This window comes from Nelusetta ayraudi, unplaced genomic scaffold (assembly GCF_046127955.1).
Source record: "Nelusetta ayraudi isolate G7.1 ecotype Tasmania unplaced genomic scaffold, CSIRO-AGI_Nayr_v1 ptg000050l, whole genome shotgun sequence".
Lineage (NCBI taxonomy): Eukaryota > Metazoa > Chordata > Actinopteri > Tetraodontiformes > Monacanthidae > Nelusetta > Nelusetta ayraudi.
In genome coordinates, this window is record NW_027466100.1 from 2,960,001 (window position 1) to 2,977,147 (window position 17,147).

General features: G+C 45.9%; 2 protein-coding genes across 3 annotated transcripts in view; one reads left to right on the forward strand and one right to left on the reverse strand.

The window, feature by feature from the left end:
• The window catches only part of LOC142895947 (amphoterin-induced protein 1-like), a 4,283-nt gene extending 1,352 nt beyond the window's left edge, over window positions 1-2,931 (reverse strand). Inside the window, exons 1-2 of the mRNA XM_076037320.1 lie at window positions 2,593-2,931; window positions 1-1,673 (exon numbers count right to left, since the gene is read on the reverse strand). The exon at window positions 1-1,673 is cut by the window's left edge and continues 1,352 nt beyond it. Of these exons, the coding sequence (XP_075893435.1) occupies window positions 154-1,656 (1,503 nt within the window). The 5' untranslated portion in view covers window positions 1,657-1,673; window positions 2,593-2,931 and the 3' untranslated portion in view covers window positions 1-153. The remainder of the gene's footprint in view (window positions 1,674-2,592) is intronic.
• A 5,897-nt stretch (window positions 2,932-8,828) lies between these two features.
• On the forward strand, window positions 8,829-16,299 carry LOC142895952 (G-protein coupled receptor 61-like). Of its 2 annotated transcripts, XM_076037328.1 has the most exons (3): window positions 8,829-11,886; window positions 13,070-13,141; window positions 13,215-16,299. In XM_076037328.1, exon 3 carries the CDS (start codon window positions 13,269-13,271, stop codon window positions 14,697-14,699), a length of 1,431 nt encoding a protein of 476 aa, XP_075893443.1. In that variant the 5' UTR covers window positions 8,829-11,886; window positions 13,070-13,141; window positions 13,215-13,268; the 3' UTR covers window positions 14,700-16,299. The 2 variants fall into 2 exon arrangements, with proteins under 2 accessions (XP_075893443.1, XP_075893442.1); XM_076037327.1 differs by lacking the exon at window positions 13,070-13,141 and having other exon boundaries at window positions 13,180-16,299.
• Window positions 16,300-17,147: the final 848 nt, after the last annotated feature.

Below are 17,147 nucleotides of genomic sequence, written 5' to 3' on the forward strand. Positions count from 1 at the left end.
CAATTTATTATCAAACAGAATCCCAGGAGTGATTTTTGCAAGCGGTCGAAGGAAAATGAGGGAAATCACTTCCATCACGTGTAACGTGTGCGAGAACGATGCCGTTTGGCTGTTTTTGGTAAACACGATAACCTCACACACTGGAGCCGCCCTTCAGAGCATCATGGGCGTGTCGGAGCACACGGAGCTGACGTCGGACCTCCTCTGCCTCTGGTCCCCCTGCGCCGCCTCCTCGTCCTTCTCGCTGATCACGTCTAATCGCCCGTTCTGCTCCAGCTGCTCCTTGGGCTCCGTGGAGGCCACGTGCCTGTATTGGGCATTGCCACCTCCTCCTCCGCCGCCGCCCTCCACGCCCGCATGGTCGTCATGGTCGTGGTCGTCGTGGGAGATGCTGACGGTGGAGGAGCGCAGGCTGTCCTCCTCCTTCTCGGAGCCCTGGCCGGGGCAGTGGGCGCAGCGGCACGGCGTGAGGTAGAGGTAGACTAGCACCATCACCAGGCTCACCAGGCACGCCACCAGCGTGGTGTAGGCCGTCTTCATGTTCTCCAGCCCGCCCCTCGCCGTGGAGTTGAACACCACCACGGTGACGTAGAGCGTCTCCTCGAAGGAGTCGCCGGCGGTGACGTTGCAGGTGTACACCCCGGAGTCCTCGGCCTTCAGGGGCCCGATCTGGAGCCTCCCGTCTGGGGTCACCATCGCGTTGGTGTTGGACACGGGGAGGCCGTTGGGCAGTGTCCACGTCTTGACCGTGTCCTTGCGCCTGCTGTCGCAATCCAGCACCAGGTATTGCTCCAGGTAGGCCTCCTCCTCGCCGTCCACGCCCACCTCGCTGCAGTTCAGGTGCGCCTTGTTCAGCTCCAGCGTGGCCACCTTCAGCTTGGCCGCGCCCGGCAGCACGCACGTGTGCCCCGGCGCGAAGTCCACCACGGAGCTGAGGCCCTTGAGCTGCCAGCGGGCCAGCGTGTTATAGAGCTGGCAGCTACAGGGCAGCGGGTTGTCGTGCAGGTAGAGGCCGTCGGCCACCCAGGCCGGCAGCAAGCTCAGCTCCGCCGGCGGCAGCAGCTTGATGCGGTTGGAGGACACGTCCAGCACGGCCAGCGTCCCCGAGCGGGTCCTCTCCTTCACCAGCTCCAGGGGGAAGCGCGAGACGAGGTTGCGGCTCAAGTAGAGCTTGCGCAGGCTGACGAGGCCCGAGAAGGCGGCGCGGTCGATCTGGGTGATGGCGTTGTCGTAGAGCAGCAGCGACTCCAGCTGTTCCAGCGGCTCGAAGATGCCCTCGTCCAGCTGGACCAGGCCGTTGGAGGACAGGTCCAAGTGGCGCAGGTGGGTCACGTGTGCAAACGCCTCCGAGGAGAGGAAGTGCAGGCCATTGTGGCTGAGCAGCAGCGAGTGGAGGTCGCCCAGATTGACCGGCGTCCACTCGGCGCGCAGCCGCGAGATGTTGTTGTAGCTGAGGTCTAGCACGGCCGTGTAGCCCGGCAGCGCGGCGGGGACGCTCTTCAGGCCCGCCTTGGAGCAGCTGATGATGTTGCTGGCGCACACGCACGTCTTTTGGCAGTCCAGTGGGCTTCCCTTGGGCTGCGCGCCCGCCCGGGTCGGGGACAGCAGCAGCAGGGTAAGCGTCAGCGGGAGGAAAACCAATGGCGAGCCGCCCATCGTGGGAAATTCAGGGTCTGTGAGGAGAAAGAAAACCAGTGAGAGACGCGGCGCTCACAGCCCGCCACGCAGGGGCGGAGTTACTTTGTGGTCGGTGGGGGGCGGGGAGGGGTGGGTAATTTGACACAAGGCCTTTACATTTCCACACTACAGTATCTCAAGTCACACCATTTTTGATTGAAGTGCAATATCTTTTATATGCATTATTAATATAAGTATGTATAATGTATTTCTGACTTGATGATTGATCTGGATTTTTCACTTGGTGGAAAGTTAACATTCAAAGAAGAAATTCAATGTCACCCTAAACCTAACAATAGGAACAAGCTGATATAGGTTTATTATTATTATTATTATTATTATTATTATTAACATTGTCAAAGATTTGCTGTCCTCTAATTCATAGGAATAGTGACAGTCCGAAAGTTATACAAGTCACCCTGAAAACATTTACTAAATACCAACAACAACAACAACAACAACAACAACAACAATAATAATAATTATAATAATTATAATTATAATAATAATAATAATAATAATAATACGCCAAATACACATTTCACATATCTTCTTATTGCCACCCCATATGTAAGTCATGATCTTACCGTGTGCCCCCCCACCCCCCAAAGGCAGCCTTTCTGGCTTCGCCACTGTCGTCATGCATTAATGCACACAGCCGCAGCAGTTGCACACAGCCGCAGCAGTTGCACCAGGAGGATCGTTAAGGCGGCCAAAAGTAACGTTTACACATCGAGGGTGGAGGGGAAAAAACAATTAAGAACCGACGAAGGCAAAACAAAACTAATTGCACGGCAGATATCTGGCGGGAATATATACAGTTAATTAACTGTGCATGCATGCTCTTGGATATTGCCACAAAAGTCCACCCTAGCTAGGCACAAAAGTGTCCTGCCCGGCTGGGACGTCCTTTACCTTGTCAGCGTGTCAGGGGTCCGAAGCGATGAGCACAGATGGGAGCGGAGCTGCTCTTCAGCTGCAAAGTGGAAGAGGAGGAGGAGGAGGAGAAGAGGAAGAAAAAGGGTGGAGGAGGAGGTGATCCCTCACAGGTCAGTGTCATCATCCTCTCTCCAGTCAGTCAGTCAGTCAGCCTCTCCTCTCCTCTGCTCTCCTAGCGGTCTGTTTGTCATCACTGGGTGACCCGGAAGAAAGAGGCGTCCTGCACTCCTCACTCAGTCAGCGATGAAGAGGAGAGGTGGCCGCCCACCTGACTGGCTGCCGAGCTGGGATCGGAAGGGGCGCGAGGAGCGGCAGTGCAGGGGGTGTGTCACAGTGCGCCCCCCCCCCCCCCTCCCCCGACCCCTTCCTCTCCCACCGCCTGACTCCGCCCCTCCCGCTCATTACCCGTAAGGCGAAGCACTTCCGCCTCTGGTCAAACACACTTCCACGGCACCGCCCTTCATGTTTCCCCCCCTCTGACTAGAAGCTATAGGGTGTCTTGTGGTAAAAGGCGCAGCCAACTATCTTGTCTTTCAACACTCCAGTGGTGGGCCCTTCTTCCTCCCCCGCAGTGACACTGTCTGCCCGCCTTTGATGATGAAGCCCACGCCCGGTAGCTGCTGGCTTCATCTTCTTATTAGCCCGCCCGGTGAAGGACAGGGCAAACATTCATTGTCAGGCAGGAAGTGCAGCTGCAGCAATCTGTGGCGCATGCAGCAGTGTGTGTGTGTGTGTGTGTGTGTGAGTGAGAGAGAGAGAGAGAGAGGGGGGAGACAGAGAGAGAGAGAGAGGGGGGGGGCAGAGAGAGAGAGAGGGGGGGGGGGACAGAGAGAGAGAGAGGGGGGGAGAGAGAGAGAGAGGGAGAGAGAGAGGGGGGGAGACAGAGAGAGAGAGAGAGAGAGGGAGAGAGAGAGGGGGGAGACAGAGAGAGAGAGGGAGAGAGAGAGAGAGAGAAGAGAGGGAGAGAGAGAGAGAGAGAGTCCTATTTGCACTGAGCAGGGAGACCTGCGTGTGGTGGAGATGGAGATAATGGAGGAGTCCCACCTGCATTCATGCTGTCAGCACTTTACAAAGTCATGACGTTATTGTGGTGTTTAAGAATTCTGTCACAGTTTTAGTCTTTTTCTGTCAGGAAATAGTTTCACAGAAAGAAGACGACGACTGGCCAGTTTGTCACTTTTTATTTTATTTAATTATTTTTTTAAACGTTTTTAATGAGTCTACTTTTTTTTAAAATTTTATTATCAAATATTGTTGCAGCCTGGGACGCCGCAACTGTCCAGGGCCCCGATCTGGAAAGGGGCCCCGAGAGACGGTTGACATTGGTCCACGTAAAAATGACTCACTGCTTCAGACACGGCAACGTCGATGCGTCGGTAACGGGAACCCCCTTGCGTATGGCCCCTTACTAGCTGTTATTGGCAAGTGGCAATAAAGGGACCCCGAGATACGGCTGATATTGATCTATATCAACGACACAATCTGAAACCGCCAATAGACACTGCAGCGACCCACTGGGAACCTCCCTAATGGGGCCTCTACTAGCTGGCTCAACTTACTGCGGTCAAGCCAACCGACAGTTCGACAAAAGCGGTCGAGCCAGCAGGCACTCGATTTTTGCTTGCTCCGTGTACACCAGGTATTACGGTAGTCATTGTACTCAATGGGGAAACGAGATCGAATCGCTTTTCTCTGTACTTGGTTTCAGATTAACATTATTGGAGAATTCCTAATTGTCACGCCATCATTCCACTTCAGGGTGCTAGGGCACCACCCCAGGAACACCCTCACTGAATTTCACAAATTTCTGCTGGAGTATTTCAGAATAAAGCTCATCCAAAAATGTGCATTTTTTATGTTTATTATTCTTGATTTCAGATGAAAGTTTTTGGAGAATTCCTAATTGTCACTCCATCATTCCACTTCAGGGTGCTAGTGCACCACCACAGGAATATCTTCAATGAATTTCAGCAATTTCTGAATAAAGCTCATCCAAAAATGTAAATTTTTTAATGTTTATTATTCTTGATTTCAATTGAAAATATTTGGAGAATTCATAATTTTCACGCCAGTATTCCACTTCAGGGTGCTAGAGCACCACCCCAGGAATATCTTCAATGAATTTCAGCAATTTCTGAATAAAGCTCATCCAAAAATGTATATTTTTTTTAATGTTTATTATTCTTGATTTCAATTGAAAATATTTGGAGAATTCCTAATTTTCACGCCAGTATTCCACTTCAGGGTGCTCGTGCACCACCCCAGGAATATCTTTTTCATTTCAGCAATTTCTGATGGAGCATTACAAAATAAAGCCCATCCAATGTACATTTTTTATGTTTATTGTTCTTGATTTCAGATGAAAATTCAGTGAGGGTGTTCCTGGGGTGGTGCACGAGCACCCTGAAGTGGAATACTGGCGTGACAATCAGGAATTCTCCAAATATTTACATCTGAAATCAAGAATAATAAACATAAAAAATGCACAGTTTTGAATGAACTTTATTCTGAAATGCTACATCAGAAATTTGTGAAATTCAGTGAGGGTGTTCCTGGGGTGGTGCACGAGCACCCGAAGTGGAATGATGGAGTGAAAATTAGGAATTCTCCAAATATTTTCATCTGAAATCAAGAATAATAAACATAAAAAGTGCACATTTTTGGATGAGCTTTATTCTGAAATGCTACATCAGAAATTTGTGAAATTCAGTGAGGGTGTTCCTGGGGTGGTGCCCTAGCACCCGAAGTGGAATGATGGCGTGACAATTAGGAATTCTCCAAATGTGTTCATCTGAAACCAAGTACAGTGAAAAGCGATTCGATCTCGTTTCCCCATTGAGTACAATGACTACCGTAATACCTGGTGTACACGGAGCAAGCAAAAAGCGAGTGCCTGCTGGCTCGACCGCTTTTGTCGAACTGTCGGCTGGCTTGACCGCAGTCTCAACTTTGGGGTTCTCGTCGAACCGAAGCGAAAATGAAGCGAATCCCTCTGAACGTGGAAAAAGAAAAAAAAAAAAAAATGAAGAAGAAGAAAACAACGAGGAATTGGTAAGTTTCAACTTGTGTCTGACATTAAAAGTAGTGATGCCACTTGGTCGCAGTCCCACGAAGCTCCAGAACAGTTGCAAAACACCACACATTAACTAGCTTCGTAGTTAAACAAGTAAATCTACTTCTGAGGTAAATGTAATAGATATGTATCTCCTTGAATTTGCAAGTCACTCCAGTCACTCGTGTTACTTTCCTTTGAACAATCCCTTGTTGTTAAATAACTGACACTGATTGGGACATCAATTCTGCTGTCAGTACATCAGCTTGGTCTGGCCAAACTGGTTCTAATTGGTGTTGTGAAATATGTCATAGAATTTTCTGGTACAGCCCAAATTTTCTGTTAAACAAAAATATCAACATGCAGCATTGAAGATGTCATCGCAAACAAAGGTTTTAAAATGAATTGCACCAGGACATAGACATTTTCTTCGTTTTTTCTTTTAACTTGGTTGTGTTTGCGTCATTCATACATTAAGTGATGTTTGTTATGTTATTTATAGATTACATTTTTTTTTTTTTTTAGTCTTGGTATTTACACAATTTCACAGAAAATGATAGATTTCTGGTTTGAATCATTGTTCTTGGTGTTGTTGGGCTGGGAGGCTCTCCATGTTCCTCTAGAAACACCCCTGATTGCAGCACCTGGTTTGTCATGTCTAAAGTTTAGGACACTTACCTTTTTCCACTTGGGGGCGGTACCTACTCGTTGTGAATACAATATTTACTAATTCATTCATTTGCTTCAACCACTTCTCCCGTGCTCAGCATCACCGGGGCTGCTAGAGCATGCTAACGCAGCTATCTTCTGGTGGAGGAAGGCTACACCCTGGACAAGTCGTTAGTTTATCGCAGGGCCTAGCAAAATGACAGACAAGCATTCAGAGTTCAGAATTCGCCTCACACATTTTGGACTGAGGGAGGAAGCCAGAGTACCCGAAGGGAGCCAATACAGACACAAGGAGAAAATGCAAATTCCAGGCTGTGTTGCCTTACAATATTCATGATTATTATGATAATTCTCACTATAATGTCATCCTCTATTTTATAATTATCAAGCCAAATACAGCAATCACTTTCTGTGTAGGTCTTCTATTTGTACTAATAACTGGACTTAATTAACAGAGGAGACAAAAAAAAAAACTGTGGCTTGTTCTCTGGAAAAGTAATAGTAAAGTAACTAGGTAAGCAAGTAACTGAGTAATTATTGCAAACTAGAAAGTGGATCTCGGACTGCAGCCAGCAACATATAAAATCGCCAAGACACAATCTTCCTGTGAAATGAATTTCTGCCTATTCATGCAATGCACTTGGCAGAAGGGGGCCAGAGTAAACTGTGCATGCTGAACTTGCCATTTATGGAGGAAGCATAGCTGCTGCACTGAAGACTGGCCTGTGTTGGTGGTGGAGATTGTTAACACTTCACTGTAGCAACGACAGTATTTTCTGTGGAACGATGGAGCAACCATTATCAAACATTATTTGGCAGTGTTTTGAATCACAACGGAAAAAACAAGCAGGACTCAAATAAACACAGCTTTCTATGTCATTTAGTGTAACAACAACAACACTTAATAAATATACTTTACCATGAAGCCATGGGCTGCATCATGAAGTCATGACGTAGGGCTTTTTTTTTTTTTTTTGGGGGGGGAGTGTTGTCCCCTTTATTATGAGTAGGTCCAGCAAACCATCCTACTGCAGATCCTACTGCATCCTACTATCTATCTATACACACACACATATATATATATATATATACATATATATATATCGAAATATGTATTCATATATATACTTCTACTTCTTTTAAATCCACTGTTTAAATAATGCATATATTAATTCGTGACTTTTTGATATTCATTATGTCATATGTGTCTTGACAGTTGTGATTCTGTTGTCACAACAGGACCTGTTGTTAAAGTCACGCTGTCACAACACGCTTGTTGACAAACTCAGCCTGGCGCACATTTGATAGCGAGCGATCAGGTAGCAGGCCAGATGTAGGTGCTGCTCTGACGGATGGGCGTCTCCCCCCTGCCTTAGGATTTACAGTCCCGTGGTGAATTATAGATGAGACACAGCTCTGGGGCACTGACAGCAGGTTTAGTGCCACATCCAAGCCTGCTCTTAGCGCTCCATCATTGTAATGGGATCAGGGACGGGGAAAAAATAGCACATTTTTACATTGTTGTTACAGCAGCGTTACGCATGATGTATAGTTGATAAATCATTATGTATTCAGTAGACGACAAATTAAACACATTTAGTCTTGGTTTTAACTGACATGACGTAAAACGTGACGGACTTTCATATCATAAAGTTTGGAAAATTGTTAAACCTAAAGCCTAAACAGTCTTTCAGTGTCCTTTAGTTATCCTATACAAGCTATGATGGATTGATCTTACTTAATCTAAAAAAAAAAAAGAAAGTGTACAAAAATGCAACACACAAGCAGGTTCTAAAGACACTGACAGACCCTGCCACAGTGCGTGAGGCTGCTGTCCCGTGTGCACATTTACAATGGACACACTGCCACCATCTGGCCTGGCCCGTTCACCATTCAGGGAATTCTAGGAAAAAGAACTGAGACGTCTATAGAGACAAAAACATTTTTTTGTTGGAGCATCATTTAGCATGTTTTTTTTCTTTTGCCACAGACAACAGCATCATGTTGCCAGGGGATTCAGTGAATATATGCAAAAACCCCAGATTGGCACGTTATAAAATATGATCACATCAGCTGTTACTTTTTCCTTACTTTTGGAAAGTGAATTTCGCTTAACACAAATAATGAAAATGACGTGTTCAGTTGAATAGATTCCCAGAGTTGCTTGAACTGAAATATCCTATTCCACACCATTGCTTATGAGCCTTGTTGTAATTCCTCTGTGTGGACGTACTCTGTGGGTTTCTCCTTTAACGCCGGCGTAACTGATAAACCCTGGACATTTCGCATCTCCTTGCCAAAATTTGACAAAATGGAACTTGGCTATTTCTGGATGGATTTTGTTTCACCGAGGCACATAAAAAAAAAAAAAAAATCATCACCGCCCCAACTGAATGACTCATAATGTATAATTATATCTTACAACGGTGGATAATTCTTGACGCCTCACAACAGAATCTCAAAAGTGGTGATTCCGACGCGTAAATGTGAAGGATCCATACCTGACTCAACCTCACTCATGTCGTCCTGCGAAGGCCGACTCAAACCAAAACAACAACGACGACAACAACAACAACAACAACAACGACAACAACAAAAATCCTTTTGTGCTTTTGCTCGTTTTGAACCCAGAGCTGGTTAATGTTACCACAATGCACCAGATGATTGTTTGTGTAAGTTGCACTAATTATGTTTTTGTAATGTAATGCAATGTAATGGGTTCATATAATCCGAGGGGGCAGCAGATATTTGTTGTTTTCATATCTCTGGGTGTTGTTTTTATTTTTATTTTTTACAAGCAGGCGAGGCTCTCTGGGGTTAGTGCAGTGTCCTTTGCTATTTCTGAGTGCGAATGAGGAGTCTATTTTCAAGGTTGCCATAGAAACCATTGTATTTGTGGTGACAGCGATTGGGGCTGCCGGCCGGGCAAGATTCTGCTATTTTTGTCATGAGTCAACACCTGACACACATGCATGCGTGCCCCCTGTGCACACTGCACACACGTCACATGTGGGTTTGTTTTTTTTCTCTCTCTCGGTGAATGCAGATGCAGGCAGACACAAGTAAGGCCGTTGGTCGTACGCGATGCTTGAGTCACATTAAACAATATACGGGTGTGTGTATGTTCCACCCTTTTTTCAGCGGTACCAGACATCCAGAAACATCTTCACCATGACAACAGTAGTAATCGCTGTCCATTAAACCTGCTCTTCCCACTGCATTGTTGTTCTGCTAACCAGCAGTGTTTGGAGTTTAAAGTGTTGACAGAGGGAGACTGTTTGGCTCGCAGTTCGTGAGACAAATCTGCAAGTTTATCATTTTACCACGGAGAGATGCGTTTCTGTTTCGACAAAAGACTCTGGTGGCAACAGTACTGTTGTGTTTCATGCTTGGGGTGTAAAGTGTTTGGTTATACAGACTTGTAATTGTGCCATTTTGCACAATCTACCAGACATGCATTTAAGAGGGATGCCGTGTGACTGCCAGTGAAATCCCAAAGTTGATCACATTGTTGGCTGTTTTGCTGATTGCTTTTCTGTCGGAGGAAATAATTTATATACTATCCCAAAAAGAGTCTTTAAAATGTTTATTCGCATTCTTAGTGCCAACGCCGATTATCTATTCAGGGTCGATTTTACAGCTCTGTGCAGTGGCTTGCAAGCATTCGGATTTGAAATTTGCATGTCTGTCATTCTCGTTAGAGTCATACATAGTTTCCTTAAACCTAACCCTTACATTTATACATGATTGCACTCGTATTTGAGGTCAGAGCAACACATTGTATAATAATTTCACCAGATTATCTACATTCTAACTCTGACTTAACCAGTGAAAATGTCATAATACGACTGTTATTGAACTGAATTCATCATCGGTTTGTTCCTCAAGGCTGCTGTAAGCTTGTAAAAGGTGCGAGAGGTGCTGCATTTGATTTTTTTTCACAAAATGCAAATGACATGTACAGTATTATGTGGAACCTTACAAATGCTAATCTGCAACACCCAAGACCAAGCAACTCCTAACTCGGTCCTTGAGTAGAGTAGCCTTACTTAACCGTTATGGCCCAGATTTCATTCTCTTCTGCAGACGGAGCAAGGAGATGGACTGTATGGGAAAAAGATCACCGTGGCAACAGGAGCCACACTATGGAAGGCTGTAATGATGGAGGCTGCAGCCTGGCCTAATCAATGTCTCACTGCCTTGGTAAATCTTGTGATGGACACTGTTTTCCTCCGTGAAATGAACGTCCTGGACAAACGGTAAATAAGTAGGGAATTAGGAATAAACACAGGAAAGCTACTGCCTGATTGGTGAAACTGCGCGCTGGGATGAACCAACACTAACCAGAGCGAGTAATGAGGTGAGGCTGAAGAAGCGTAAGGCTGTGATGAGTGAGATTATGTCTATTGCCATGCATTATCCCCATTGGTTGGGATGAGCGGTTGGGCCTTTTTTTTATCAGATATACCTCCGTTAAATATTGTGATCAGTAGTAATAGTAGTCGAAGTATTGGTAGCATATGGTTATCATGTTCTTTTAAAAATCATGACATATCTACACAGCATGGCATTAGAAAGAAAAATCAATGATCCCTCCTGCTTAAGCTGGGTCCTAGTAAGACCAGACTCATTTCTTACTATTTGGTTTCGTGGTAATAAAGGGAAAAAACAAAAAAACAAAAACATGGACAATGGTTACTAAAAATGGTTTCTTGAGCCACGTACATCGTTGAGTGCGGGCACTAGGAGGGTTCTGGAAACCGTCTGGTGATAAGACTGAAGTGAAGGGAATTTAGTTGTCAAGCATCCCGTCCAATTGTTTTGGTTGTTGGCATGTACAAAGCTCGAATGGCATTATTTAACCACTGCTGCTGAGGAGAACAGTTTTTCCCGATTATAAAGAGCGCTCATTCACAAACTTTGGCCATTCCCTTTTGAAATGCTAGCTTGTTGCTAACAATATATATATATTTAGTAATTCTGACCATTAGCAGTTTTTATTTAATGCTTTCCAGAAAATGTGTTGCTTCCCACCGTGCCATATCAATAGCATAAAGACAAATTGAGTTAATCAGGCTAAAAATAGCCATATATCCAACTGCACTTTGTTGCTAAATTTGAAGGTGATACTTGACAGTATACTGTGGACACTAGGACCCTGTGAAGGCAGCATCCATGGTCCTGCTTCTCGCTGCCGAATGCTCCATCTCTGCAGTCACTGTGTGAGCAGAGGAAAAGCACAGGGCTGCTGCTGCTTCTGCTGGTGGTGGTGGTTGCAAGCTTTTTAAGACCAGCATCCGTTCCGAAGAGACGGGGGTTGCAGCCGCTGCCAAAGCTGAAGACATCCGGCGAGGAAAAATGGGGCCAGCAGTGACAGCAGTGAGGGATGAGAGGAGAAGCATGCTTGCAGACCGGGAAGTACCTCAGCAGCGTTCATAGTGCACAGTGATTGACGTTCACTGGGTGCCTCGGCAGTGGGAGCTACAGCAGGTTTTTCACGCTGGAGACCAAAGCAGAAGACAGCTGCATCAGAAAACTCTGTGAACCAGGTACATCATTCCCTCTGCCACACTGTCATCATCCTCTCAGAGTCTTACATTTCCATGCTAATTGGCACTTTCGTCCCCTAATCTACCGATTGTGTGCTCTGTGCAATGCTACAGCGGACACAGGTCCAATATGTGGCCAATGTAATCCTTCTCTTTTTTTTATACAAGGGCTATAATGCATTTATTATTAACATATACGTGAGTAGGCGGTATAAGACAATACTAAAACAGGCAGCAGGCTTCCAGTGAATTGGGTGATCCTCTGTGCTGGATTTAGAGACGTTGCTCACCAAGAGCATTCATTCATAGGGGATGAGGGAGGTAAGAGCTCAGGTTTTTTGGCTTGATCCCTGGTGTTATTACAGTAGATGGGAACATCTCGAGCGTTTTTCATTACTGGAGGCGTCTGGATTCCCTTCTCTGGACACACATACAAAACAGCAGCCACCCAGTTCTGCCCGTCGAGGCTAATGGGTTCACATGCACGCCGTGTCTGCAACCTTTGATAGTCTCACGTGTTACGTTTCTGACACGCATGGCTCAGCCCTTACCTTAAAAAAAAAGGCTTTATTCGTAGTGCACATGCTTCAAACACATGCAAAGTCACACTGGGCACGTGTGCAGGGTTACATACGTGCAAAGTTTTTTGGGATACCTCTTTTTTCCTATGCAAACCCCTGCAAATTCCTTACATGCTATAGCCACACATAATCAATGATTGATAAAAAGGCCTTTTAGGTTTTTGGTAAGCATATTGGTCTTCGTGAGTAACTGTGCATTCATGTGTGACAGGAAGTGTGCCTGAAGACCATCAATTAGCCGAGCGAACAAAACATTTTCCTTCTGACCTGTTTTATTCCATTATTACTACAGGTAATGGAATGGAAGTGGGCGGCTGTAGCTCAGGAGGAGGTAGAGGTTGACAGATCAAACCCCAAATCCACCCCAGTCGCTGCCGTTGTGTCCGTTGTGGCAAAACACCTCCCCCCCCTTAGGCTAGCTGTGGCTACACATGGAGCTTAGCATCACCAGTGTGAATGTGGTGTGAATTATTATCACTATAAGGAAACTGATCTGATATCTATGTTGTACCGCAAGGGAAGTGATGGAGGTGCACGTTCATATTCACATCACAGGCCTCCAAACAACTTTGTCTGAGTGACTCCCTGTTCTCACATCGTAGGTTGGCACTGATGGTGATGGTGGGCTCGGAGACTTTCAGCCAGGAGGCCACCTCGGCGTCCTCCTCGACGAGGTAGCCGCCCCTGACCTCTTTTCTTTTTTTATTTGAAGCAACTCATTTCTGGTTGAACTTCCTGGCCTTGAAGGATGGATGATGGGCCTGTGACTGACCCCGCCCGCCTGCCTCGTCCCACCCTTCGATGGAGCCCAAGTGGAACGCCTCCCACCCGCCCCCGCAGCTCCTCCCCAACACGTCCGCCTCCTCCTCCGTCCTGCCCGAGGGCTGGGCCCTGTCGCGGTCGCTAGCCCTGCTGGCCATGCTACTCATGGACCTGCTGGCCGTGGTGGGCAACGTGGCCGTCATGGCGGTCATCGCCAAGGCCCCGCAGCTCCACAAGTTTGCCTTCGTCTTCCACCTGTGCGTGGTGGACCTGCTAGCGGCCCTGGTGCTCATGCCCCTGGGCATGCTCTCCAGCGGGGCCTTCTTCGGGGAGGCACTGTGCCGGAGCTACCTCTTCCTCAGCGTGTGCCTGGTCAGCGCCGCCATCCTCTCCATCTCCGTCATCAACGTGGAGCGCTACTACTACGTCATACACCCCATGCGCTACGAGGTGAAGATGACCGTGGGCCTGGTGGCGTCGGTGCTGGTGGGGATCTGGGTCAAAGCGCTGGCCATGTCGGCGCTGCCTCTCCTCGCCTGGTTCCTCCAAAGTGGACGGAGCCCCCTGCTGGCCGGCGGTGGCGGCGGCGGCGGGGAGGGCGGCGGCGGCGGCGGGGCTGTCCCGTCTGCGCCGCCTCACGGCCACCGCCGCTGCTCGCTGCACTGGACGGGCGGGGGATCCAACCGCGTTGCCTTCATGGTTCTTTTCACTCTGGTCTACTTCCTGTGTCCGCTTCTCGTCATCCTGGTGGTCTACTGCAACATGTTCAAGGTGGCCCGCGTTGCAGCCATGCACCACGGGCCTCTGCCCACCTGGATGGACACGCCCCGCCGCCAGCGGTCCGAGTCGCTCAGCAGCCGCTCCACCATGGTGACCAGCTCCGGGTCCGGGTCCAGGACCGGCACGGGCAGAGTGACTCCACAGCGCCCCTTCGGTGGAGGGAAGGCGGCGGCGGTGCTGGCGGCCGTCGGCGGCCAGTTCCTCTGCTGCTGGCTGCCGTACTTCACCTTCCACCTGTATTCGGCGCTGGCGGCCAGCCCTCCGGCCGCGCTGGCCTCCCTGGAGGAGGTGGTCACCTGGATCGGCTACTTCTGCTTCACCTCCAACCCCTTTTTCTACGGCTGCCTCAACAGGCAGATTCGCGAGGAGCTGGGCAAGCACCTCCCCTGTCTGTTTCGCCGTGCCGGGGGGGAGATCGAGGAGAGGCTGCCGAGCCGCGAGGGATCCATAGAGGAGAACTTCCTTCAGTTTCTGCAAGGCACCGGCTGCAATCTGGACGCTCAGAACTCTCACAGCACCTCGAGTCCCAAAGGGGGCGCCGCCTGCTGTCCAGTCGCTCAGCCTCAACCAACAGAGCTAGCTCAGCCCATGCCTATCGATTTCCGTATTCCTGGACAGATTGCAGAGGAGACGTCTGAGTTTACTGAGAATGAACACGCGAAAAACAACCATATACACACAGACTCTTAATATTTTAGCTTAATTATCTGTTAAAAAAAAAAAAAAAAAAGACTAACTTTGATGCTTTTGGACATAAACTGCTGCAGGAGTTGTTTCATGTTTCTCTTTTTCAACTGAGAGCATTTAAAACTTTTAAATGATTTGTGTCTTGCATCATTCCACTCTGCCTCTTCAGTTTTGCAAATTCACAAAAGCATTATTTGCACTTTGTATTTCTTTGATGCATTTTCAAGCAACATTTACAAACAGGGAAATCACTGCTGAATTTTAATACGTTCAACACGCCTGATCCGCTCTGTACAGTTGAAGATTCATCGAAGTAAAAATAATGGTGAAGCCTTTTTCATTTTTTGACGAAAACATTTACGATAACATTATTATATAAGTGAACCTATGACAGTGACTTCATAGAGTTCACAGTTAAGTGCTTTCAAATACCCCTTTTACTCTTAAATTGGGAAACAGTTGCCAAAATATCCATGCTGAGACAGCAATAACTGAAACTGTAATCTTGACATTTCAGTGAGGCAAAAGCAATCCTGTCATCGGTCTGGTAGTCAGACCATGATGACAATATCACTCTTAATGCCAATCTAATTATATCTATAACATGGGGAAGATGTGATTCTACCTTTGTATGCGCTGTTTACAGATCAGACCAAAATTTGGTTCATACATCATTTTTTGTCTTAAAAAAAGAAAGAAACTACCAGCAAGAGGTTGACATCATTTCTTAATTTAAGTGGCCAGCCAAGTGTCTGCCATGTAGTGTACTTATCAATGTACTTGAACATAGATCATTAAAAAGGTATTATCTTGATAAACTGTATTGCATTGAATATGAATCTGTTTCTTACATTTGTCAAATGTATTAATGCGCTATTTTTTTTTAAATAGTAAAATTGTATTGGTTCTGGGGAGTGTAGTGCACCCAACACACCCAGTTTTCTTTTTCTTTGTGAGGTACATGTCAAACTTTTATTGCAGAATGTGAGTGTTTCTGATTGTCAGCCAATCAAAAGTGTTATTCTAACAGAGTACATCTTAGTTGTTGTTATTTCTTTTTTTTTTTTTTAACATCATCTTGATTGACTTTATTTTACCGAGCATAGAGACAAACAACGTAATACAGCCCAATACAGTTTACTATCCCAATTTAGTAGCATGTTTTTAAGAGACTGGTATGATTCATCTCAAAAACTCTAACTGGAAATTTGTGTTATTTAAGCTTGAATACCAGGGGAAGTTAAAGCAATCTGCTGATGCTCTTTTGAAAAACATGAGTTTCAGACCAGATTGTTCTTGATGTAGGGTTTTTAAAGCTCTCTAAAGAAATGGATACTTGTTTGGCAGTCTATTCAAAATCCAGAGTTCACTGATCTCAATATCTTCTTTTCATTGTCTTAATATTCCAAACTGTGAATAACGTTGAACATTTGTGTTAGGACATGTACTTGTTTAGAGATTGTTTTGATGCTGTGATTTAAATTAAAAGAATGACTTCCACTGTACATCATTGTTATGAATGTGTTTAAAATAATACACAGCAACGGTTCCAAGTGTGTGATGCTCTTCAAAAATAAAGAGTTTCTATGTTTCTTTACCATGATCTATCTGTTCTCATAATTTCATCAGCAACATAGGCTGCTTTTATCAATACAGTGCATTCAAAGTTATGCCATAATGGCTTCTTATATGTTAGTGCTCTCTTGGTTCTGTATTTGTTTTATTTAGCCAGTGTATCGTATTTGTCTTCCTTTTTTATTACAGCACCAAGAGGTCGAAGAGAGAAGGGGTGCTGAAACACGCAACATTAAGATGATACGACTTCAACAGGCTAAACTGTTGGCTTGGACCTCAGCAATAATAAAATAGAAGAAATGGATGGATGATGGACAGGTAGACGCAAATAATAATCACACATTTATGTAGACAAACACATCATGTGTTTAACTCTGTATTTGGGTTGGAGGATGCTGGTGCATGATGAGCCTCACACTTCAGCAATGGACCTCAGTCAAACCGCCTCCAGCTTTATGCTCTGCCATCCCCATGGCAATTATTACCTAGTGACATTTCTCCATTTGGTTGTGGGTGGCAGGCGGAGCTTACGCTACAAGGCCCCCTTTCTGCGATGTCTCCAAATAAATTTGCAAATTAGAAAAAACAAAACAGATCCATTATCATATTATTGTTTTAAAAAACTACAGATTTATTAACAGATTTTATAATAATAATAATAATAATAATAATAATAATATGAAAAACAGCTTTTTTTTATTGCTTTTGTTGCTTTACTTGAATATTCAAACCTTAGAGTACAGCTATTCTGGTTGTCTCCCATGCGAATTCATATGTATATTGCATACTTTGTCTATAATATTGTATTATTATTAACTCTTATATATTACTCTTATGGTGATGGATATCAGTAATGATGATGATGATGATGATGAC

Excerpts from the sequence above, each read along its gene's own strand:
- LOC142895952 (XM_076037328.1), top strand. The coding sequence starts at position 13,269 with ATGGAGCCCAAGTGGAACGCCTCCCACCCGCCCCCGCAGCTCCTCCCC.